Source organism: Melanotaenia boesemani, chromosome 20 (genome assembly GCF_017639745.1).
Source record: "Melanotaenia boesemani isolate fMelBoe1 chromosome 20, fMelBoe1.pri, whole genome shotgun sequence".
NCBI classification, from domain to species: domain Eukaryota; kingdom Metazoa; phylum Chordata; class Actinopteri; order Atheriniformes; family Melanotaeniidae; genus Melanotaenia; species Melanotaenia boesemani.
The window spans coordinates 2,135,692-2,161,475 of NC_055701.1; the positions used below are offsets into that span (position 1 = coordinate 2,135,692).

The 25,784-nt window shown below is 41.7% G+C and overlaps 2 protein-coding genes across 4 annotated transcripts in view; both read right to left on the bottom strand.

Annotated features, from left to right (window-relative positions):
* The window catches only part of galcb (galactosylceramidase b), a 29,868-nt gene extending 11,704 nt beyond the window's left edge, over window positions 1–18,164 (bottom strand). The window contains exons 1-5 of one of the 3 annotated variants that reach the window (XM_041971568.1): window positions 18,157–18,164; window positions 13,996–14,002; window positions 1,003–1,170; window positions 860–928; window positions 719–782 (exon numbers count right to left, since the gene is read on the bottom strand). In XM_041971568.1, coding sequence (XP_041827502.1) covers window positions 719–782; window positions 860–928; window positions 1,003–1,149 — 280 coding nt within the window. In that variant the 5' untranslated portion in view covers window positions 1,150–1,170; window positions 13,996–14,002; window positions 18,157–18,164. Of the gene's footprint in view, window positions 1–718; window positions 783–859; window positions 929–1,002; window positions 1,196–13,995; window positions 14,003–18,156 lie in introns of those variants that run through there. The other 2 variants (XM_041971567.1, XM_041971569.1) reach the window with 2 other exon arrangements.
* LOC121631557 lies at window positions 6,774–16,947 on the bottom strand. Its single transcript, XM_041972564.1, has 5 exons — window positions 16,515–16,947; window positions 10,171–11,137; window positions 9,787–9,802; window positions 9,691–9,703; window positions 6,774–8,218 (listed from the first exon to the last, which is right to left on the bottom strand). Exons 1-5 carry the CDS (start codon window positions 16,534–16,536, stop codon window positions 7,455–7,457), a joined length of 1,782 nt encoding a protein of 593 aa, XP_041828498.1. The 5' UTR covers window positions 16,537–16,947; the 3' UTR covers window positions 6,774–7,454.
* Window positions 18,165–25,784: the final 7,620 nt, after the last annotated feature.

A 25,784-nucleotide genomic window follows, 5' to 3' on the forward strand; every position in this document is an offset into this window, starting at 1 on the left:
TATTGTGGATATCTCAAACTACAATTATGGATAGTCATAGTTCTGTTAAGGATATCCATAATTAAAACTGTGGATATCCGTAATTGAATTACAGATATCTCTAATGACGTCACCCATAGAAATGAATGGAGAACGTGATGTCATTTTGACTAGGAGAAATGACGTAGTGGATATCCTTAATGTGAAGTGTGGATAGGAGGAATGCTGTTGTGGATATCTAACATTAAAGTTTATACTAGGAAGAACTAGGTTGCAGATATCTGTATTACATATCCAGATCTTGTATTAAATGTTAAAAAGGCATCGTGTATCTGCTTTGACTAGTCAAAATGACGTTTAATCTCACTTCTGCCTAGTCAAAACTCAGTTATAGATATCTGCTATTTTGTGTAAGATATGTGACGAGTTGAAGGTAAAGTTCATTGTAGATATCTGTAACTGAGCTTTGACTAGTCAAAACGGAACTATAGATATCATGACTGTAAATTGTGACTAGTCTAAACTGAATTAAAGATATTTCTAACTGACATTTTGACTAGTCCAAATGTAACAATGACTAGTCAAAATTACGTTGGTGATATCTTTGTATTTAAGACTGGATAGGCATGTTTAACTATTAAATGTTAAAACGGCTTGCCATAGACGGAGTCACATGAGTCTTGTTTCCTGACAGTGAACAGATGTGGTCACGTGATGCAGGAAGAAGCACATGACTCACCTGTGGTCTGAGCGTCTCCTCCGATCTCCACCTTCAGAATGTGCAGAGAGGCTCCAAAGTTTGGCTGCACGCGACACAAACATAAACATAAAAACTATGAACTTCCTCCAACCTGTACAGTACAGCTGCTTCCGGTCTCACCTTGAACAGGTAGTCCAGGATTTGGCTGCGGTACGGCTCCGCGTAGTTCACCAGTAACCGGGACGTCGCCTGCTCGCGCACACAGATAAAGGGTCAGATGAGGAAGATGAGGAAAGAGACCAGGAAGTGAAAGATAGACTTACCCCTCCTCCGCTCAACCCTCCGATCCCGTCAAACTGTCTGCCCAGACCTCCTCCATCACTCAGCGGGTACGTCTGTCCGGAGGAGGACTCCGCGAGGAGGAAGAGGAGGACAGCGGACAGGAGCCCCGCAGACAGCCGCTCATCCATACCTTCAGCTCGGATACGTAGCTGCGCGCGGTGCCGCTCACTTATAAGCACGGTTCCTGTTGGTCACATGACGGAGCTGCTGAGCGGTCACGTGATGACGCAGCAACCAATTATTTTATTTTCCTTCTCAGATTTCAGGAGTTTCCAAAAAACTGATCAGAGGAAGAAACTATAAAAGGAAACTAATGCATTCATATAAATAAAATAAAATAACATTAAATAAATAAAATAAAATAACATTAAATAAATAAAATAAAATAACATTAAATAAATAAAATGAAATGGAAAAGTAAATAAATAGGGATAAACTATTCAAAAAAGTTTAATTATGACAGTTGAAAATAAAAACCAAAATATTAATTTGTCACTTTTTATAGATTGCTACATGTAAAATATATATATATATATATATATAATTTCTTGGAATATTAATTAGTTTGAGCCATTTATTTAATGTCCTCCTCCTAAAAGTGTGTAAAGAAACCGGCTCAGATCCCCTTTTTAATTCTTGGTGTGATAGATGGAACAAAGTGGTGAAAACATTCCTCAGTTTGTCGGCTGCATCCATGATGAGAATCTCCCGTTCCACCACATCCCAAAGCTGCTCTACTGGACTGAGATCTGGTGGCTGTGGAGGCCGTTGGAGTCCAGTGAACTCATCGTCATGTTCTAGAAAGCAGGTGGAGATGATCTGAGCTTTGTGACATGGTGCATTATCCTGCTGGAAGTAGCATCAGAAGATGCTGAAGGAGAGCGGAGGCGGCCATAGAGATGGAGAAGGAGCGACTCCTGAAAGAGATGGAGGAGAAGAAGCAGAGGGAGCTGCAGGCGCTCCGAGCCAAGTACTCCGGACAGACCTACCACAGGGAGGAGACCCGGCTGCACGTGCGATACCAGTATGAGGCTCGAGCCCGGGCCGAGAGGTCAAACAACTTCACCGCAGCGCCAGCAATCGCCATAGCAACGTCCTGCGGAGCTGTCGTCGGAGGAGTGCTGGGGGTCGCTGGAGGTCCCATCGGTGTGGTGCTTGGAGCCGCTGCTGGAGCTGCTGTTGGAGCTCTGGTTGGAGCTTTAACTGTGAGGGTCTCCGATCGCTGCCACGTCCAATAGCTGAGGATGATAAACCTCTTCATTTATACCTACATATGAATTACATAGGCCAGGACTGAGAAGTTAAACATTTATATTCCATGTTTCTGAGCTGTGGATGCTCCTTCTTATTCTTAACATGGACTTCTGTGAGTTAGAGAGAACAAAGTTTGTATCTCTGAACTGGACAGATTGTTTTGGAAGAGAAAACCAAACACAGTGATCTGATCCTGCAGATGGAGAAGAGGATGATGAAGAGTACAATCACATGACGAAGCTCCCTGATCTTTGGACGACACGCCTGGCTCAGAGTACAAAGACTGCCGTGGAAAACCCCTGAGACACACTGTTTAATTCCCAAACGTAACCAGAAATCTGTGAAATCCAGTCTGACTTCTCATAGTGTAAATCTGAATTCCTGAAGCTTCACTAACCACGATGCTGTTTTCTTACATAATTACACAGTTTTTTCTGTTTGATTCTGTAGACGGCTGAGATACGTAAGATGTTTACTGCTGTCTGTGGAACTGGAACCAACTTCCTTTCCCATCTCAGGAATCTGCTCATTCAGGTTCTCATCACGCCTCATAAACCCTGTTAGAGGAGCAGTGTGCTGGAAATAGTGACACCTGGTGGTGAAAATGAAGACTGCAGCCAGCTGTTTAACCCTTACCTCTCCTTCCACATGCAGGAGCAAACACGGTGACGGACAGATCCTGTATTTGGTTTGTGTGTTGACTCGTAGAAACGTGGTGACGTCTCCATGACAACCTGCACACACTGTAAGTCTGTGATGGTTAAACTATGCCATCATTACAATTAATAATGTACTTTTCATTCATTCTTTCATTTTCATGTCATTGTGGACCAAAATGCAAACCACTGAAAATTCTGTTATAACTTGATAGAAATGATTTTTTAATGAATCTTTACTCTGATGTTTGTATATCTAAGCTGCCCACAGTTCAGATCTCTGCAGGTCTGAGTGTTTTACAGAGTTCTTTACATTTCCTGACAGGACCTAGCGGTACGTTCTGGATCACCATCCCGCTGAAATGCTGATGATGTTCCACTTCCTCCAACCAGACAGGATGATGTGTTACTGCTGGTTAAACCATCACACCTCCTCCTCCGTGCTTCACAGCATGCTGATCCCATCGGCTTCTTTTCATGTGTCTCTCAGCCGTGTTTTATTTAAGCCTCTATTTGAGTTGTTCCAGGAAACACGGCCATTTTTGGCAGTACATTTCCAAAATGCATCCCGTTGATTGTTGCAAGATCTTCAAAAGGAGGCAAGACCATAAATAAGCAACATCAATGCTTTAACTTGCCACATGATTCTCAGGACGCTGAAAGACCTTGTCAAAGGAAACAGTTTTGCTATTTTGCTCCACAGGGATCAAAAAACATAATTTTCAGCCTTTTCCCTGGAAAAATATATTCACACTATGTGTGTAAGCCTTTATTTGGGTAGTTTATAAGAAGTTCTTTACTAATTAAAACATGAAAACTTGATATAGTAGTAGTAGTATTCTTTATTGCGGACTCATGGTCCATAGTAAAAAAAGAAACAACAGACAGACAAACAAATAACATGTACAACATGGGCATAATACGATAAAAGGTTCCTCAATCTTTTAAAAGGCAATTATACCAGTGTCTCCACAGATCAGAGAAATAGCGGATGGCACTGTATTTAATATTTGTCAACAATAGAATAATCATATTTTCTGATGCATTCAATCGACACATAAATTTAAACATTAGGTTCCTTAGAAGGGCTTGTAGAGTGTTCACTCTGTGAGTCACAAACAGTTCGCTAGCACTAGTCCATCTGGGCTTTTTTAACAGAAGCCTCAGGGCATCATTATAGGCAACTTTCAGTCTTTGTAGGCTAGATTTTTTAAAGTTCACCCACAGATGAGCTGTGTATAGTGGGGTACAGTAAGCTCTAAACAAAGTTACTTTCACTCCAACAGAACAAGAGCCAAACCTACGAGACAAAACATTGGCCTGTGCATACAACATTCTGCACTGCCGATACATGTCCTCATCGTCTGATAAAGAATCAGACATAATATGTCCAAGATATTTTACTGTATTAACAACAGTGAGAATATTTCCAGACAATTTAAAGTGAGGGAACACAAGATCTCTGTCCTCCTTTGTGCGACATATCATGATGACACTTTTAGCAGTGTTGTATTTTACATCATTTTGTTCACCATATACAGAACACACATTAAGCAGTTCCTGAAGACCAGCTGAGCTAGGGCTAAAGACCACCAGGTCATCTGCATACATAAGGTGATTGACCACAGTCTCTCCAGCCATGCACCCAGTTCTGCACTTGCTCAGATCTTTAGACAAGTCAGTCATATAAAAATTGAACAGAATTGGGGACAGCAAACTACCTTGTCTCACTCCATTACTAATGAGAAAGGGCTCAGACACACAGTTGTCCCATTTGACATGCAGGGTCTGATTTGCGTACCAATAGGACAAACAGCGAATAAGATATTTTGGTACATTGGCTTGACTCAGTTTGTGAAATAGCATTTTGTGGTTTACACGATCAAAAGCCTTAGAGGCGTCTAAAAAACACATGAATACAGTAGAGTGCTTATTTTTGTATTTGCTAAGTAGCTCTTTTAAAGCATAAATACACATGTCAGTGCCATGCTTGGGTTTAAAGCCAAACTGATTATCTGTAGATTCTATGTGATGATTAAACCTCCTCAATAAGATATGTTCAAATACTTTTGATAGTACACTGGCAAGAGCGATGGGTCTATAGTTTTCAGAGCTGCCCACTTTCCCTGCTTTGTCCTTTTGCACAGGTACTAACTCCACTCTCATCATTGAGTCTGGAATGAAACCATGCACCACAGAGGCAGAAAGACATAGTGCAAGGAGGGGAGACAATCTTACACTAGAGTATTTGAGATGCTCTGCAGAAATTTGATCCATTCCTGTGGATTTGTTTAGTGATAGACCTTGAATTGCTTCATGTACTTCATGTGTTGTGATGGGCGCAGCAGAGTCAACATTATGTACAATATAAGGTGCACTAGGGACACAATTAAAGAGTTTGGAATAGTGCTTCCTCCACATCTCTACAATCATATGAGATCCAGAGACTCCATCTACTGTATGCGGAAAAGAGGGTTTACAATTATTAATATGTTTCACCTCTTTCCAGAACGCCTTTGTGTCCTTATCTAAAAGATTTTTAGCCATAGAATCAGCTCTAATAGTTTGCTCAGTTTTACTGATATATCTTATTGCATATTTATATTTTGCGTTTGCACATTTTTTTTGATCAAATAAAGGCCCCTGTCTGGGTTTTCCTGCTATTGCCCAGGACCTAGTGGCATCACGAGCTTCTGACTGTATTTCAGATACATAAATGCTCCATCCAGGCCTTATTTTTCTTTTTGTCTTCCCCTCATAGTATGGTTCACTGGCTTTAATCAATGCAGATACAATGTCAGAATACATAGAAGCAATATCTTTCTTGTGTACTTCATTAGCACAATTGTAATCTGTGCACATTAAAGCTTCTTTCAGCACTGTAACATCATTTAGCAATGCATCAGTACGAGCACAATAATCGCCTTTATCTTCACACGAAAGAGTGGACCAATCTAAGTGTTGGTGTTTAGTACTCTTTACAATCTGCATAAGAGGTATGTGCTCCAGTCTAATGGACATAAATACAGGAATGTGATCAGAGATAGACATTTCATAAAGAATTTTTATGCCTGTCAATGCGGCATGAGCATCATCTGTAGTAATGCAGTGGTCCAGCCACGATGTAGTGTGCCATGCTTCGCTTATGTAGGTGTAACTCTGGTTTGGCAGGAGGACTCTACTAGATAGGGTTAGCTTATTATCAACACAAAAATCATTTAAATACTTTGCAAAAAAGGAACCTTTGTCTAAAATATTTGCATTCATATCCCCGATCACATACACATTAGAAGACCTTTCATTCTCTATAAATGCACCAATAAAAGCAAGCTTATGTGCTCATAAACTATTATTATGTCCTTGATCAGCCTGGATATAATATTATATGATGATAAGAGGTGTAAACCCGCCACAGAGGCTGGGTCTGTCTGTCTCTGATCTCACCAGTCTGCCCTTTATTTCATACCAAAGCCGTGTTTTCTAGCTCTTCAGCAGATTCCCTTCAGCACGTCAACCTGCACGGGAAGCCGGCACACAGCGGCGTAACATGAGAAACGCATCAACATCACTTCAGCATCGCAGCGTCTGCTGGGAAACTGTGGAACCGGCTGAAGAGACGCCACACTCAGTTTCATCATCAGTAGTCTGTTGGTGGAGACAGAGGACACGATGGACATCAGATGTTCCTGAACCAAAGCAGTTCTCTGTAAACCAGCATCTCCATCCCAGCAGCGTGTGATGGTGATGAACCCACAGCTCTGTGCTCGGTTGCACCAGCAGCTTCTGGAAAAACATCTTCAGGAAATTTTCTGCTGAATTTCAGATGGAGTCTATGTGCTAGTGAGTAAGGACAATCCTGCTGTTAAAACCACTGAATGAAATGAGTGTTTTAAAAGCAAAAGTTACTGAACTTTTGCTCATGCAGAGGTCCTTTTTATACAAACGTTACAACCCACAACCTTCATCCGACAAATGTGGCTCCATTTAAAGGAAATAAACAGACTGTCCAACGATAGAAGATTTATTACCAAGAAGCATCTTTACAACAAAGAAATAATCCACTCATTTACTATGTGTGTGTATATATATATATTTATATATATATACTCAAACCTTTCCTTCCTGCTTTGACTCCAGATCCATGACTGTGATTGGTGCCTCCGTCTGTTTCACCTGACCGTCCACACAGGTCCATAGAACCAGAACACCTGGGTCGCCTTGTCAGGCGAACAGCCCGTGTTGTGACACGTCCGTATCAGGGTCAGGTAAAGCAGATAAGTACACGAGCAGGATAAGTTCAACTTGCATCATCATCCATATGTTCTGGCTACTGCTGTGATTTGAACCTCAGGGCCACCATACATTTGTGAACAATCAGTTGTTTGTCAGATAAAATTATTGAAATAACTGAGATGCATTTAAAGTTGTGGATCTGATCTTCCTTCATCCTTCTTTTCCTGGAGGAGCAAACTGAAGCCAAGTGACAAACTCCTGCCTCTGGAAACTGCATCCCTCTCTGTTCCTTACTGCAGAAGACATTTGTTGTCCTTCTCCGCCCGTCCTGCTGAAGTTGCCTCCTGCTCCACCTCCGCTCTCAGGGTGCTCCTCCTGTGCTGCTCTGTGGCACTCAGAGCCTTTGATGTTCTTTGTTTCTCCTTCTTGGACGCTTTTTTGGCCCTCTTGAACATCTTTTTGGAGTAGTATCCTCCACAGTTGTCCATGATGATTCTGTCAATCTTCTCCAGCAGCTGCCTGACTTGCTCATCGTCCTTCACCTCGTTGTTGAAGATGTGGTATCTGCCGAGAAAAACCTGGATGAAATTGTTCAGATCTTCACTCTTTGAGATGAACTGCTCAATAGTTTGTTTCTTCAGTTTGTCTCCATGAGTGAACAACACCAGCGAGCATCTGGTGGCGTCCTCACCGAACGTGCTCAGGATGATCCTGACGGTGTCCTCCTCCTCCTTGGTGAACCTGCCCAGCCTCAGGACCACCAGGAAGACATGGGGACCAGGTGTGCACAGAGACATGCAGCTTTCAATCTTCTTCAGCACTTCTTCTCCCTTGAAGTTGGTGTCGAACAGACCAGGAGTGTCGACGACGGCAACCCGTCTTCCTCCGACGTTTCCCTCCGCTATCTCACTCTGAAGTGTCCAGGAAGTCGGGGACACCAACGACTGGAACGCCTCTCTTCCCAGGATGGTGTTCCCTGTGGCGCTCTTCCCTCCTCCGGTCTTCCCCACCAGAACGATCCGGAGCGCATCGTTATTCTTCTTCTTCTGAGATCCTGCAGACAAGAAACACAGCCACATCTTTGGTGTCAGCTTATTGTTATTTAGAGGCTCAAACTGGATGAAACTCTAAACTCCAGAGCAGCAGTTTGGTCAGTAAACGCTGCAGTGCAGCAGGTCATCGGTCTGTCCAACCAAACCTTACCGAATGCTTGCAGACCCCAACGCTAACACTCCTCAACATAACGTATAACCAGACTCAAGGCTCAAGGTTTTAATGGTTTAACTGGACCAAACCCAGTTTCACCCACGATGGGGAGATCGATCAATAAAACATCACCTCCTCAAACCTGAGACTAACCTGATAACTAAATGAATGTAATTTGTTAACTTCAGCTCAAGAGACCACGCCCCCATTGCATGACCACGCCCCCATCAAGAGACCAGGCCTCTCCACCTCTGATCACCTGGAGAGTTTCTCCTTCCTGCTTCACCACTTCAGCTCTGTTCCTCTTGTTCTCCCAAATTCCCTTCCCCATTCCTGTCTTCATTCATCCCCCTCACATATTTATTCTTCCCCTTCTCTCATCCCTCCCTCACTTGCCACCCATCCTTACATCCTGCTTTCCCTTTCTTATCCATTCATCTTTTCTCCCTCATCCATCCTTTGTACCCTCATTCTTTCATCTCTTCTTCTATCCATCCATCCATCCATCCATCCATCCATCCATCCCTTTGTCTCTCATCCTTTTGTCATCTCAACTCTGGGTTGCTGACAACCTGAGATGGAACCCCCCACCCTGAATCTATTCCTCCCAGCCTTGAATCATGCCCCAGATGAACCAGTCAGTGAGCTTTCAGATCTCTCCATTACTTCTTCCATTCTTCTATTAAACCAGTAAACCCAGAAGTGGAGGCATGGCTCCTTACTGGTGACCCAGATACTATTCACTTACCCATAAGAAAAATAAAAAAATTACAATAAAACGCTTTAAATTAAATAATGTTTATTTGACATCTTTTTATTTTGTTGCATTTTTAATCTTAATGTACAAATATTCCAACCATTTGTGTAAATGTCTCATACAGGAAGCAGCTGATGAAAGATTAACAAATTTAAGCGGTTTATCTGGTTAGATTAATATGACGGCCATTTATTTCATTAAGAGAAAATATTTTGGAAGATTATGTGAAATTTAACATTTTAAGAATTAAATTTCCAGGAAAATACTTTAGTTATATTTACAGTGTGTGCAGGTTGTCATGGAGACGTCACCACGTTTCTACGAGTCAACACACAAACCAAATACAGGATCTGTCCGTCACCGTGTTTGCTCCTGCATGTGGAAGGAGAGGTAAGGGTTAAACAGCTGGCTGCAGTCTTCATTTTCACCACCAGGTGTCACTATTTCCAGCACACTGCTCCTCTAACAGGGTTTATGAGGCGTGATGAGAACCTGAATGAGCAGATTCCTGAGATGGGAAAGGAAGTTGGTTCCAGTTCCACAGACAGCAGTAAACATCTTACGTATCTCAGCCGTCTACAGAATCAAACAGAAAAAACTGTGTAATTATGTAAGAAAACAGCATCGTGGTTAGTGAAGCTTCAGGAATTCAGATTTACACTATGAGAAGTCAGACTGGATTTCACAGATTTCTGGTTACGTTTGGGAATTAAACAGTGTGTCTCAGGGGTTTTCCACGGCAGTCTTTGTACTCTGAGCCAGGCGTGTCGTCCAAAGATCAGGGAGCTTCGTCATGTGATTGTACTCTTCATCATCCTCTTCTCCATCTGCAGGATCAGATCACTGTGTTTGGTTTTCTCTTCCAAAACAATCTGTCCAGTTCAGAGATACAAACTTTGTTCTCTCTAACTCACAGAAGTCCATGTTAAGAATAAGAAGGAGCATCCACAGCTCAGAAACATGGAATATAAATGTTTAACTTCTCAGTCCTGGCCTATGTAATTCATATGTAGGTATAAATGAAGAGGTTTATCATCCTCAGCTATTGGACGTGGCAGCGATCGGAGACCCTCACAGTTAAAGCTCCAACCAGAGCTCCAACAGCAGCTCCAGCAGCGGCTCCAAGCACCACACCGATGGGACCTCCAGCGACCCCCAGCACTCCTCCGACGACAGCTCCGCAGGACGTTGCTATGGCGATTGCTGGCGCTGCGGTGAAGTTGTTTGACCTCTCGGCCCGGGCTCGAGCCTCATACTGGTATCGCACGTGCAGCCGGGTCTCCTCCCTGTGGTAGGTCTGTCCGGAGTACTTGGCTCGGAGCGCCTGCAGCTCCCTCTGCTTCTTCTCCTCCATCTCTTTCAGGAGTCGCTCCTTCTCCATCTCTATGGCCGCCTCCGCTCTTCTGAACATGTCGTTGGTGTAGTAGCTGTCACTGTTACTCATAGTCATCTTATCGATTTTGTCCAGGAGCTGGCTGGTTTGTTGGGGGTCTTTGACCTCGTTGTTGAAGACGTGGTATCTGTCGTAGCACTTTCGGATGAGGGCTTTCAGGTCCGGACTCTCTGAAATGAAGCTCTCGATGGATTGCTTCTTCAGCTGGTCTCCATGTGTGAACAGCACCATCGTGTACCTCGCCGCATCTTCACCAAACGTGGTCTGGATCATCTGGACGGTGTCCTTCTCCTCCTGGGTGAACCTGCCCAGCTGCAGGACCACCAGGAAGGCGTGAGGACCCGGAGCAGACAGGGAGATGCACATCTTGATCCTGGTCAGCACTTCTTCCTGAGTGAAATTTGTGTCAAACAGCCCCGGAGTGTCGATGATGGCCACCTTCCGGCCGTTCACGTCTCCTTTGGCTTTCTGACACTCTGATGTAAGCGAAGCTGGAGACATATCTGACTCGAAGGCTTCCCTCCCCAGGATGGTGTTTCCTGCCGAGCTCTTCCCCACTCCGGTCTTCCCCACCAGAACAATCCTCCTCTCATCTGGATTTATGCCAGCCGTGAACCCTGTTGGAAGAAATACAGGTGAAACTCAAAACTCAGAATATCGTGCAAAACTTAATTTATGTCGGTAATTAAACTTTAAAGGGAAACTAACATATTACATAGACTCATTATATGCAAAGTGAGAGATTTCCCACATTTATTTGTTATAATGCTGATCATTTTTAATTACAGCTTATGAAATACCCAAAAATCTAAATCTCAGAAAACTAGAATATAGTGAAAAGGTTCAGTGTTGGAGCCTCTAAGAGCTGCACTCTAATCAGCTGATTAATCCAAACACCTGCAGAGGACTCCTGAGCATCTAGATGGTCTCAGTCTGTTTCAGTACAAGGAGGGAAAGCCTCAGAAGAAGCTGGATGCTCTCAAAGTGCTGCATCAAACTCATCTATAAAAAGCTGAGTGGAAGGAAAAGCTGGAACAACCAGCAGGGATGAAGCAGATGAAGAGGACGGTCAGGAAAAGGCCGTTCAGAAATGTGGGGGAGCTTCACGAGGACTGGACTGAGGCTGGAGTTAGAGCTTCCAGAGCCACCACACAGACGGATCCTGGACCTGGACCTGGACTTCACGTCTCGTATTCCTCTAGTCCAGCTGCTCCTGAACACAACACAACATCAGCAGCGTCTCACCTGGACTAAAAAAACCAGGACCTGGTCTGCTCAGCATTGGTCCAAATAGCTCTTTTCTGATGAGCAAATTCTGCATCTCATGTGGAAATCCAGGTTCCAGAGTCTGGAGGAAGACTGGAGAAGCAACAATCCAAGACCCTAAAGTGCAGCGTGAAGTTTCCACAGTGGGTGGTGATGTGGGAGCCATGTGATCTGGTGCTGGTCCACTGAGCTTTATTAGTCCATGCAGAGTCTACCAGGAGGTTTCATGCTTCCTTTGTGGAGATGTGGACTTTATTTTCCAGCAGGACTTGGCACCTCCCCACTCTGCAACAAGAACCACAACCTGGTTCATGACCAAGGATTACTGGGCTGGACTGGCCAGCAGACTCTCCAGACCTGAACGCGTAGAAGAGGAAGATGAGACACATGAGACGGAGCCTTGCAGAAGAGCTGAAGGCCGCTTTGAAGCATCCTGGTCTTCATTCCACCCAGCAGGACCACAGGCTGACCACATCCATGCCGCACCGCATGGAGGCAGGAGTCCATGCAGAAGGGCTCAGACCAACTGGGTTCATATGCAGGACTAGACTCTTCACATGGTCACATTTCTGGATTCAATATCCTTTTTTATTTCATGTAATATTCAAATTTTCTGAGATTTAGATTTTTGAGTTTTTATAAGATGTAAGACATGATCATAATGACTCTACGTATGTTAGTTTCCCTTTTTAAGTTGAATTACTGAAATAAATGAAGCTTTATGCAATATTTTTGTAGTTTCACCTGTACACTGTTCATCATGCAGGGCGGCGTTATGTGTGTCACATGAAAACAGAAGCGTTTGTCTGGATTGATTAGAAGGAAATTTCTTTATTTTATCTTATGTGGCTGTTTTTGTCAACTCAGAGCATCACATCTCCCACTTGACAGTATCATATTAGGTTAAAGACAAAGATAAGAAAGGTTTATTTTTCACATGTTCAACCTTCTGCTAACTCTAATATCTAACCAGCCAATCACATGACAGCATCACAGTCATGTAGACGTAGTGAAGAAGACTTACTGAAGTTCAAACTGAGCATCAGAATGAGGAAGAAAGGAGATTTAAGAGACTTCCAACGTGGCATGGTGACTAGTTGGAGATAACAAGGGAACAGGAGGTTGAATAAGCTCTCCTTCCCCTTCAGGCACCATGACACAAAGCTCAGATCATCTCCACCTGCTTTCTAGAACATGACGATGAGTTCACTGGACTCCAACGGCCTCCACAGCCACCAGATCTCAGTCCAGTAGAGCAGCTTTGGGATGTGGTGGAACGGGAGATTCTCATCATGGATGCAGCCGACAAACCTGCAGCAACTGTGTGATGCTGTCATGTCAATATGGAGAAAACCTCTGAGGAAGGTTTCCACCACCTGCTTCATCTATCACACCAGGATTTAGTGTAAATGTGCTATAAATGATCATTTCCACACAGTCCAGCTTTGCACCATCACGCTCCTACAGTAGCCCGGAGTGGACAAACAGGAAATATAAAAGTTTAAATGTAGTAAATTTCAGAGCTAAATAAAGAAAAAGTTGTGCATCAAATTTAACATGTTTATCCTGATTCTTTAGTTTCAATCAGGACATGATAGGATCATTCAATCCTCAGAAACCAGCTGTTTCTGAACAAAAAAAATCAACAGGCTCAATAGGCGCATTCCGACAGAGAAGTTCTAAGAACGCAGTTCTAATAACTGTCCTAGTTCTAAGAACTACCTTCTCCAGGGGAACTGTTTCATGTTTCATTCGTACATGAGTTGGGGGCGGTAGCGGGACCGATGTGACGCATACGTCTGCGACAGTGACGTGTGACTTTAGCGCCACATAACAACAAAACAAAACCCGCTAAAAACAAAACAACATGGCAAGCTAACATGGAGAAGGAAGAGATCGTAGTGTTCATGCTCTGCTTGATGGAGATGTTACTGATGGACTATAAAATCAGGTGTCTCACTTCGAGGCTGGAAGGCTCCTGAAAGTCAGAAGATGAAGAATCCAGCAGCAGGAGATCCGCCGCAGACAAAGGAGACGACGTGTAAGTTTAACTTATTAAACATGCGCCGATTGTATACGTGTCTTATAAGTAAACATTTCAGACCGCGGGTTTATTGTAACTCATGTTCTGCGTTTCAGACGTTGCTGCAGCTCATTGAACATTGGAGAACAGCCTGGATGTTTTACCTCCAACCTTCCAGCTAATCACAACACACCTCTTCATAATAAGCATCATGTTCTGGAAGGTCGACAGACAGAATATACATGTATACATGATGTACACATTTAAAGAGAAAATGTTCCATAGAAAATGCATCATTTGTTCATTTTTTGTGTTATGTGCAAAATAAAGATCTCATCATCTGCTTTAAGCTTTGTGTGTTTTATGGAATCATCAGTAGAAAGGTGAAGGAGTAATCCGTCACTGGAGGGTTGGTTGTGACTGAGTTATGGTTTAGAATTATGAGGACATACTCACACAGATTTAGCGTATATGAAGGTAAAAATATAAAAAGGGTGGTGAAATGTTTACAGGTGTGTAATTTGTGTCAGATCTTGGTTAAACATGATAAACTTCGTTCTGTGATATGGAGCATATTATAAAGTTGATAAACTAATGTAATTTACACCCAGGATAAGACTTAAAATGCAGCGACCAAAGATGGATTATTTAATATTTCATAGCTGTGATAAGTTAATAACTACTCAATATTTTTATTAGCTAATATTTTATAGATGTGGCCAAAGCACATCTAACAGACACAAACTGAAAACTTCAGACTCTTTACAAAGTCATTTATTTTTTTATAGTGAATACAGCAGAGCAAAAATAACTATTTACATGTGTGTGTATCCTGCATATCACACTGGCTTTTCCTGCCGCACGCAGGAGTCATTTGCTGCGGCGTTGCCCGAGTAAACATGTCGGTGGTACAAACTGTCCAATTTACTGTTTGTTCGGTTCGTCCCGCTCCGGTTGTCGTGGTCCTTAATTTATTTGTAGTCTTGTGTGAGTTTTCTACGTGCGCTGCTTCGCGTTATCCCGCGTTCTCTGACTGAGAGCTGATCGTCAGGTGTCATGAATGGCGGCGGAGGTGAGGACCCAAATGCAGGCAGGAGGCAGAACTGGTGCAGGTTAAAAGGTTTACTACCCAGGAACTCACGACAGGGAACCACAGACGACGGGGATAAACTCCAGAGAACAAAAACCAAACATGACAAAATGAAAACTAAAGCATGAACATAAGAACTACAAACCAAGAACATGACCAAACTAATCATGACAAAAACCAAAATCCTCAACAATCAAAACACCCACCAAAACCCAGAAACCGTGACAGTCAGGAATATTTTTATATCAAAACCTCTCTGAAAATCCTCTGTGGCGTAGACGGTCAGAAGAGCTTCGACCTCCTCGTCGGTCCATTTATCGCTTGCTCTGTTATTGTTTTTGTCCGTATGTGCAACCGTGTTTTTTAAATGTGGCGGGGACACAAAATGAGGAAATCTGGCAAGAGGCGTAGCTACCAGTCACCAAACACCTACGTCATGAGGGTTCCTATAGAACCCCGTTCAGACCCTGCCTGGAGCAGGAACTAAAATGGTTATAGGAACTGAGGGCTTTGGTCCCTAGTTCCTATATGTCGGAATGCGCAAAAAAACGGCCTGGTTCCTGAAAAGGTTATAGGAACTGCAAAAGGTTCCTACAGTCGGAAAGAGCCTTATGTTCTCTCCTGCAGAAGCCGCAGGGTGTTGGGAGGGAGCTGGGAGGTGGAAGGAGACATGAAGCTGCTTCAGGGTGTGGCTACCTGACCGCGAGCGGCTAAAACCAGCCAGCTGCTGAACTCGTTTCTCTCCATCACCTCATTTAACACAGAAATAAGCAAATATTCGCTCTGGAGACACAAATGGTTTCCAGACAGAAGTCTGACCCGAGGAGTAGTTTTTGTAGTTTGAGTTCCTCCCTTCGTGTATCACACCTTCAGATCTCAGGGGAACGAGAACCTCATTAACAGGTGGAACCTGTTCTCCTGCTGTTCTGCTACAACCTGAAACTGGATCGAAAACCATCCCTTTACAGAAGATTCACGTTTAAAAATTTAACCCTTTTCAGACTTTAATCTCCAAGTTTAATTCATTCAAGCTGCAGCTTATTAGTCTCTTTTATAAAGAGGAGCTAACCAACAAATATTCTAATATTCATAGTGTCTGTAAGGCAAGATTTTTGTTTCCTTTACTGGAAAACTGGCTTCTTACTCTTTAGTCTGCATCAATAATTATGAATTTGTTTAAAAAGGTTGATGGTTTGACTCCCGCCCCACCAGTCCTCTGATTTTAAGTCACTGTTTAAAGGTTTTAGCATCAATTTGAGTCAGACAAATAAGATGATTTGGTTTAAAGTCTCCTTTAGGTGATATTTCACCATCTGTTAAGAAACCAAATCTCTTGAAACTAAAATCTGTCAATCTTTAAAAAAAATGCAAAGACTTCTGCTACGACAACATTTTATGTTTTGCTGTGAGAGCAGGAGGCAGAGACGTAATAAAGCCTTTAGGAAAAGAAGCAATGATTCCAACTTAAATAAAATCAGCCTGAAACTCCAAACACCTGCAGTTTGCATCACAGCCTCTGCAGGTAAATGATCCACAGCCAGAGGTGAAGAAAACAATCAAACTGTTCCCATGATCTGACCCTGAACCCTCTCCAGACCTCCTCTCCGTCTCTTACCTTGATAACTTGCTCCATACATGTTGAAAAGCTCAAATCTTGCTGACACCTGGACGCTCGCTCTGCCTCTTCCTAAAACCACAGTCTCACACAGCGAAGACAAATACACAATTTATTTACTTTAAATCTAAAATCGGAAGCTATGAGCAAACTCTGAGCAGCCTCGGCTGGCAGTCAGAGCTCAGAGAGACGAGATCAGCCGGCTTCAGGGCTGAAGGGAGATTCCTGGCGTGTCCTGAGCTCAACGTGAAATTCCGGTTGCAGCAGGTTTCTCTGGCAACGTTGCAACTGGTGGTGGACAAACAACAGAAGCACCAACCAAGCAGGACACTGAGAACCAGACCAGCCAGTAAACAGAGCTGGAAAGATCCTCTTTGATTGGCTGAATGATTAATTATCGTCACAGCTCTGATCTGTGTCTGGTTCAGTCACAAAAACGAGAATAAAAATAAAAAACAAACTGGCCAAACATAGAAAAAATATATGCTAAATTAAATTTGTTTTCACTGTACTCAAAAAATTAAGAATACAGCAAATTTAAAATTTCTGCATTTTAAAAATTCACCATATTTATTCACATTTAATCTATATAAAAAACAATTATTCTATAAATCTAAAATAAATAAATAAATATGGTAATAAAAATCACAGAAATATATCAAGACTAAAATTCAACATTTTATAAAACATATATTTGAAATAAAGAAAATTAATTCAGATTTGAGTAAATAATTTATCAAAAAGATTAAATAATATAAAAACATGCTCCAATAAAATCTGCATTTATTTCCCCTTTTGTAGAAAAAATAATACAGATGAGCATCTGATATTTTTTACAAACACAAATAATAATAAAACTAATCCAATTAAAGCATAAAACAATAATAAAATTCAATGTTAAGTTTGCTGCTGTTCTTTGCAAAATCACTACAGCTAGGATTACTACTACTACTACTACTACTACTAATAATAATAATAATAATAATAATTTGCTGGTTTATGTGCAGGATACATGGTGGTGTGGCGGTTAGCTCCGCAGGAAGGTCGCTGGTTCGAGCCTCGGCTGTGGGGGAGGTTTGAACCTGGGGGGCGTGGCCTTTCTGTGTGGAGTTTGCATGTTCATCCCGTGTATGCGTGGGTTCTCTCCGTGTATGCGTGGCTTCCGCCCACTATCCAAAGACATGATGTCCTGAAAGGTGAAGCAGAAATGCAGAAAAACTGGTCTGACTCACCTCTCGGGATCTTTTGGCTCCTGACTCTTTTGTTTCTGTAAATAAGGAGCTCCTTTACCATGATGTCCTTCCCTGAATCAGCTGCTGTGTCTGAACATGTGAGATTAAAATAAAAACTGGAATGTGGGATGACGAGTCTTCTCTTTGCTGATCTGTGGTGCAGCAGCTGCAGACAGGTGTTCACGTCTCTGACTCATTCAGGTGAAAAATAGGCTGGAAGCTACAACATGATGAAGTACCCAGAAGCGACCACTAGATGCCAGTGTTGGCTGAGGTTTAGCAGACAGTGTCTGCACACACACATCAAACCAACGTGGTGCTCCTAACCGCTTGGCTCAATGATAAAAGAAGGTTCCTTGAACGTCACACACAGGCAGCCACATGTTTAGGACCCGAACCAGGACCATTACGTCTGAACTACAGTTAAAACTCCAGGTATTCTGGATTCATGTTTTCATCCTTTAACTCATCAATTACAGCTTTTTTTTCATGTTTATCACCTCCATAAAATCCAGGCTCATCTTTCTCTTTTAGTGCTGTGCCTATTTTTCCGGCCTATGCTCGAAAACTCCACACACATATGATGTGTATTTTCTGCAACCCCTGGGTCCATCTCACTGCTTTTGGAGTCGTAGTGAAGGGAACGCTGGGGAGATCTGTGTCCTTCAGGAGATAGTTCAGGCACCTTTTAGACTTTTTAATTTTCTTATTTAAACAAAAGTCATTTTATTTTGATAAAACTAATGGTGTTCAGTGCATCTAAATACAAAAGTTTTTCGTTTAAAATAGTCGTTATGTAAACACCAATATGAAAACTGAATAATAAATAAACTGGATACAAACCTCAGATTTCCAAGCTACTTCTTAATGTAATAAATCTCTTCATCTCAAGGCCTATTTTTCTGCCTCCAGTCCAAAAATGACACACATAAAATAAATGAAGTACAACTACAAGGGCTGTATGTATAATTCTGGTCTCTACAGAAAGCTGAGACGTGTCAGATTATTACAGACGTGTAAGAATCAAGACGCGTGTTACTGTGTCAGAGTAAATTCACCTGGAACACAGCAGAACATTTTTATCTTCTCTTAATAGAAAACCACAATACTTTCAGTGAAATACCAATTAATCTGTGGATGAGTAAAGTAATCCTAGGAAAGAGTAAAGTAATCATAGGAATGAGTAAAGTAATCCTAGGAAAGAGTAAAGTAATCCTAGGAAAGAGTAAAGTAATCATAGGAATGAGTAAAGTAATCCTAGGAAAGAGTAAAGTAATCATAGGAATGAGTAAAGTAATCCTAGGAAAGAGTAAAGTAATCCTAGGAAAGAGTAAAGTAATCATAGGAATGAGTAAAGTAATCCTAGGAAAGAGTAAAGTAATCCTAGGAATGAGTAAAGTAATATCTGATGAGGAACTGTGCTGCAGTAGAAGGTAAAAAGTGAACCTGAGCAGGTTTCAAGGTGTTTATTAGAGGTGTTACCAGTTAAATATCTCTGGAAGCCATCGGCCGATGGTGATGATGATGATGATAATGGAGAGCTCTATCAATGGTCAGAGTCAGGAGGATCCAGGGATTTCCCCCACACTGACCTTAAGCCTGGTACACACAACGATTTTTGGGCTGTTTTTGTCCTGATTTTGTCTCATCCCGACCTCGGACGACAAACGCCCGATCATCGTAAGATTTGTCCAGTCATCATTTGGTCTGTGGTTACGAGCAGATTTGTCCCAATAATCTGGTTGTAGCCGACACTCGGGAATATTGAAAATGTCCAATATTTTAGAGCCGATTTCTGAGGAACGTCAACGACTTGTGCATTCTGACTGCGTGGATGGTGACGCGGCACGGAATGTAGCCAATCAGAGAGCGAGCTGGCTGGGGAACAAGGAAGAAAATAAAATCCGAGTTCACGCCGTCTCCAGTCTGTTATTTTTTCAGTTCTGGCTTTTTCTGTTAACAATAATCCCAAGACCATCATTCCCTCACCCTGTATATCCTCCTCCATGCTGTGTGTTGTGTTTTCCGGTTGTTGCTATGGTTCTTCTTCTTCATTTTTTGCTGGTTGTTGCTATGGTTCTTTTTCTTTGTTTTTTGCTGGTTGTTGCTATGGTTCTTCTTCTTCATTTTTTGCTGGTTGTTGCTATGGTTCTTCTTCTTCATTTTTTGCTGGTTGTTGCTATGGTTCTTCTTCTTCATTTTTTGCTGGTTGTTGCTATGGTCCTTCTTCTTCATTTTTTGCTGGTTGTTGCTATGGTTCTTTTTCTTTGTTTTTTGCTGGTTGTTGCTATGGTTCTTCTTCTTCATTTTTTGCTGGTTGTTGCTATGGTTCTTCTTCTTCATTTTTTGCTGGTTGTTGCTATGGTTCTTTTTCTTTGTTTTTTGCTGGTTGTTGCTATGGTTCTTCTTCTTCATTTTTTGCTGGTTGTTGCTATGGTTCTTCTTCATTTTTTGCTGGTTGTTGCTATGGTTCTTCTTCTTCATTTTTTGCTGGTTGTTGCTATGGTTCTTCTTCTTCGTTTTTTGCTGGTTGTTGCTATGGTTCTTTTTCTTTGTTTTTTCCTGGTTGTTGCTATGGTTCTTCTTCATTTTTTGCTGGTTGTTGCTATGGTTCTTCTTCTTCATTTTTTGCTGGTTGTTGCTATGGTTCTTCTTCTTCATTTTTTGCTGGTTGTTGCTATGGTTCTTCTTCTTCATTTTTTGCTGGTTGTTGCTATGGTTCTTTTTCTTTGTTTTTTGCTGGTTGTTGCTATGGTTCTTCTTCTTCATTTTTTGCTGGTTGTTGCTATGGTTCTTCTTCTTCATTTTTTGCTGGTTGTTGCTATGGTTCTTCTTCTTCGTTTTTTGCTGGTTGTTGCTATGGTTCTTATTCTTCGATTTTTTGCTGGTTGTTGCTATGGTTCTTCTTCGTTTTTTGCTGGTTGTTGCTATGGTTCTTCTTCTTCGTTTTTTTGCTGGTTGTTCCTATGGTTCTTCTTCGTTTTTTGCTGGTTGTTGCTATGGTTCTTCTTCTTCATTTTTTGCTGGTTGTTGCTATGGTTCTTTTTTTTTGTTTTTTGCTGGTTGTTGCTATGGTTCTTCTTCTTCGTTTTTTGCTGGTTGTTGCTATGGTTCTTCTTCTTCATTTTTTGCTGGTTGTTGCTATGGTTCTTCTTCTTCGTTTTTTGCTGGTTGTTGCTATGGTTCTTATTCTTCGTTTTTTTTGCTGGTTGTTGCTATGGTTCTTCTTCGTTTTTTGCTGGTTGTTGCTATGGTTCTTCTTCTTCGTTTTTTTGCTGGTTGTTCCTATGGTTCTTCTTCGTTTTTTGCTGGTTGTTGCTATGGTTCTTCTTCTTCATTTTTTGCTGGTTGTTGCTATGGTTCTTCTTCTTCATTTTTTGCTGGTTGTTGCTATGGTTCTTCTTCTTCATTTTTTGCTGGTTGTTGCTATGGTTCTTCTTCTTCATTTTTTGCTGGTTGTTGCTATGGTTCTTCTTCTTCGTTTTTTGCTGGTTGTTGCTATGGTTCTTTTTCTTTGTTTTTTGCTGGTTGTTGCTATGGTTCTTCTTCTTCATTTTTTGCTGGTTGTTGCTATGGTTCTTCTTCTTCATTTTTTGCTGGTTGTTGCTATGGTTCTTCTTCTTCATTTTTTGCTGGTTGTTGCTATGGTTCTTTTTCTATGTTTTTTGCTGGTTGTTGCTATGGTTCTTCTTCTTCATTTTTTGCTGGTTGTTGCTATGGTTCTTCTTCTTCATTTTTTGCTGGTTGTTGCTATGGTTCTTCTTCTTCGTTTTTTGCTGGTTGTTGCTATGGTTCTTACTCTTCGTTTTTTTGCTGGTTGTTGCTATGGTTCTTCTTCGTTTTTTGCTGGTTGTTGCTATGGTTCTTCCTATTCGTTTTTTGCTGGTTGTTGCTATGGTTCTTCTTCTTCATTTTTTGCTGGTTGTTGCTATGGTTCTTTTTCTTTGTTTTTTGCTGGTTGTTGCTATGGTTCTTCTTCTTCATTTTTTGCTGGTTGTTGCTATGGTTCTTCTTCTTCGTTTTTTGCTGGTTGTTGCTATGGTTCTTCTTCTTCGTTTTTTGCTGGTTGTTGCTATGGTTCTTATTCTTCGTTTTTTTGCTGGTTGTTGCTATGGTTCTTCTTCGTTTTTTGCTGGTTGTTGCTATGGTTCTTCTTCTTCGTTTTTTTGCTGGTTGTTCCTATGGTTCTTCTTCGTTTTTTGCTGGTTGTTGCTATGGTTCTTCTTCTTCGTTTTTTTGCTGGTTATTGCTATGGTTCTTCTTCTTCGTTTCGAAGTTTGTCCGGCTTGGAGGACTAGATTATAGATGAGTTGCTGGACAGCATGGTCATGTGTGTGTTGATCTGTGAGTAGATTACCGGCGCACACCACACACAATATGAACAAAACTGTTTAATGCCTGAATTTTTTATCTTCATGTATGAGGTCCCGAACCATTAAACAATCTCAAAAGATTACAAACATCGTTATATGTGTACCAGGCTTTAGAAACACCTGTAGGATCCAGAAAGAAATGAAGCCCAAGCTAGTTCATGATAGGAAGAGTGAATCCTTCACTATAAATCTTGTCCACCTCCATGGAAACCAGCATGGTTAATTTCAAACAAAGGCAAAACACGTTAGCAGAGTTTTAGAGCTGGAATCAAACTTTTCACCACAAATTTTTCTCCTGTCATGTTGCTATGCTACATGTTAGCATTGCTGCTTCCTGCTAGTCATGTTGCTATGCTACATGTTAGCATTGCTGCTTCCTGCTAGTCATGTTGCTATGCTACATGTTAGCATTGCTGCTTCCTGCTAGTCATGTTGCTATGCTACACGTTAGCATTGCTGCTTCCTGCTAGTCATGTTGCTATGCTACACGTTAGCATTGCTGCTTCCTGCTAGTCTTGTTGCTATGCTACATGTTAGCATTGCTGCTTCCTGCTAGTCATGTTGCTATGCTACATGATAGCATTGCTGCTTCCTGCTAGTCATGCTGCTATGCTACATGTTAGCATTGCTGCTTCCTGCTAGTCATGTTGCTATGCTACATGTTAGCATTGCTGCTTCCTGCTAGTCTTGTTGCTATGCTACATGTTAGCATTGCTGCTTCCTGCTAGTCATGCTGCTATGCTACATGCTAGCATTGCTGCTTCCTGCTAGTCTTGTTGCTATGCTACATGTTAGCATTGCTGCTTCCTGCTAGTCATGTTGCTATGCTACATGTTAGCATTGCTGCTTCCTGCTAGTCATGTTGCTATGCTACATGTTAGCATTGCTGCTTCCTGCTAGTCATGTTGCTATGCTACACGTTAGCATTGCTGCTTCCTGCTAGTCATGTTGCTATGCTACATGTTAGCATTGCTGCTTCCTGCTAGTCATGCTGCTATGCTACATGTTAGCATTGCTGCTTCCTGCTAGTCATGCTGCTATGCTACATGTTAGCATTGCTGCTTCCTGCTAGTCATGTTGCTATGTTACAGGGGGTCTAAACAAGAAAATGCTAAAAAAAAAAAAAAAGTTGTTAAAGTCAAAACTTAAACTTATTGACAGAAATTCCAACACTATTTTAAAGCGATTGGTAAAGAATTTACAACATTTACCTGATGTTTTCAGTCAGATTTGTGCTACTGACTGGACATCTTTGTTACTGATCCTATAAAACAATGTTTAGTCTTTTTTTCATTTAGTAGAACTTCTTGTCACCCTCATCGTTCCTACTGATGAGCATCTCATCCACCTGGGAGAGCTACCCGTAGTTACCGTGGAAACATCACTTCTGTCCTCTTCCTTTGTAGCCTTCATTTTCCCAGGAGATTTCTTTCCCAGCAGAGAGCAGAGCTGCATAATGAAAGAAGTCACACAGGAACCAGTCTAAATGCTGATGGTGTCATTATTTTATGCCCATTAAATTCTGCAATAAACATTTATTTCTTAACGATGAGCCAAAGCAAAAATATATGGAGCTGAGGAATTAAATGAAAGATCTGAACACCATGGAAATCCTCCCAGATTCAGAGAGGACCTGGCTGAAAGCTGAGCGAGCAGCCAGTAAAAATGAAGTATCTGCATACGGTGACATTTCAGAAGCAGCAGTGCGAGTTGGGTTTCCAGCCTCTCGTGTCAGGACCTGAAGCCTGGCTCTGCTTTTCTAACTACAGTCAAACCTTCATGTGGTTTTCTATTTTTCAGAATCTGTGTCTCTAGTTTTTTGTTACTTTAAAAACAGATTCTTTCAGCAGGTTTCAGTGGTATCAAATCCAACCTGGAACAGTTTTATCCCATTTGTTTGCTGAAAAGTTTTATTCAAAAGAGCTGAGCAGCTCACGTTTCTGTTGGTCCATCTGTTGCCATGACAACCACACCTTAATGAAACTTTAGGCAAAAACAAGTGTTGAAACACTGGGGCATCACACACACACACACACACAAATACTTCAGATCTGCACTTTGTCTCATCATGATGTTACCACCCCCATGCTTCACTGTGGGGCTGATGTTGGTCACATGATCACTGTCACATGGCCTCATTATAGAAGCAGGGAGGAGGCTCTTTCTCTCACATTATTCTGTCTCTACAGATCTTCTAAACCTACGTTTGTCCTACTGGGGAGGCAGAGAGGAGAAGAATGAGCTGCTGGGAGAACTCCAGCTCCCAGAGGAGGATCTGATGGATCCACATCTTCCTCTGGGATGATGTAAGAAGGTGAAAGACCCTCTGAAACTCAGGTTTTCCAGACGAGGAGCTCCAACTGCTGCACGAAGCCCCGTAAAGCTGCCCCCGTCAGATGGAGCCAGTAGCTTAGAGATTTTCTCACATGTCCAAATTACACGTTAATTCTTAAGAAGGTGGATTAAACTGAAATGCAGCTGTAAGATCAAGTTTTAAAACGTAAAAAATGTGAATAATTAAATTTATCAGGCGAAAATGGAGCCTAAACTGTGGCAGGTTTGTAACTCCTCCTTTTGTAGCTCCTAACTTCTGCATGCAGCAACAAGTCAGCTCAAAGCAGTGGACGACTTTCATTTCACGTTGGAATCATTATATAGAACTTAACCATTTCATTTGAAGCAGGTGTTGCAGCCAATATTGAAAACCTGCAGGACAGCCCAAGATGTCCGGAGTTGGTGATCCCTGAGCGAGGGCTAGCTAAGCTGAAAGAAAGCAAAGTTTCTTCAGAATGCTGCTGTAGATGCTGGAGGTTGCTTCTTATTTTAGTCCCAGCTGGATGATGGTTAATGTTTAACATATGAAGATTCAGTCTGTCTGCTCCAAGTTTGCTTTTGCTCTGCAGCAAAAAGTAAATCTACTCCATCTGTCCAGATTCACTGAGAAAGTCCTGCAGAGACACGTAGAAGCTGCTGCAAAGGAACATTCATCCATTTCTTTCCCATTTGCTGAGTTTAACCAATTATCTGCTGTCTCTGATTTCACTGCTCATTATTATTATTATTATTATTGTTGTTGTTGTTGTTGTTATTCGTCCTTTTATTTTTTATCTTATTGAATGTTCCTGTAAATCTTGGTTACTACAGTGAATAGAGGTCAGTATGAAAATATAGTTTATTTGTAAAATACCTGCTTTAATTGAAGAAGAATGGCATGCTGTGGTGATGTTCTGTATGTTTGTGGCTATCGGGTTCTGGTTGGACTCAGTGTTTGATTATAAACTGTGCACACACTGACTGCTTCACCAGTTTTGATTATTATTACATTAGATCTTTGTAAACCTCCAAACTGAAAGTTTACCAGGTTCAAGCATCATATCTAACAGCTGGATGACAGGAGGCAGCAGGACTGTGACCTGCAGGATGATCTGCTTCTACAAACACAAACCAGCCGTCTGCAGCTCACAGATGTTTGACTGCAGCTGAGTTTTCCACACAAGTAAATCCCCTCCTACAGAATCAATCAGAAGAAACTTGCCCAGCACCAGAGCATCAGGGAAGAGGATGTAGAAATATCTGAAGTTCGTTCAGACTGAGTAGCTTCCTGTCTGTTTTTATTTTACTTACTTATTTGTAAGGAAGATGGCATATTTAAAAAAACAACACCA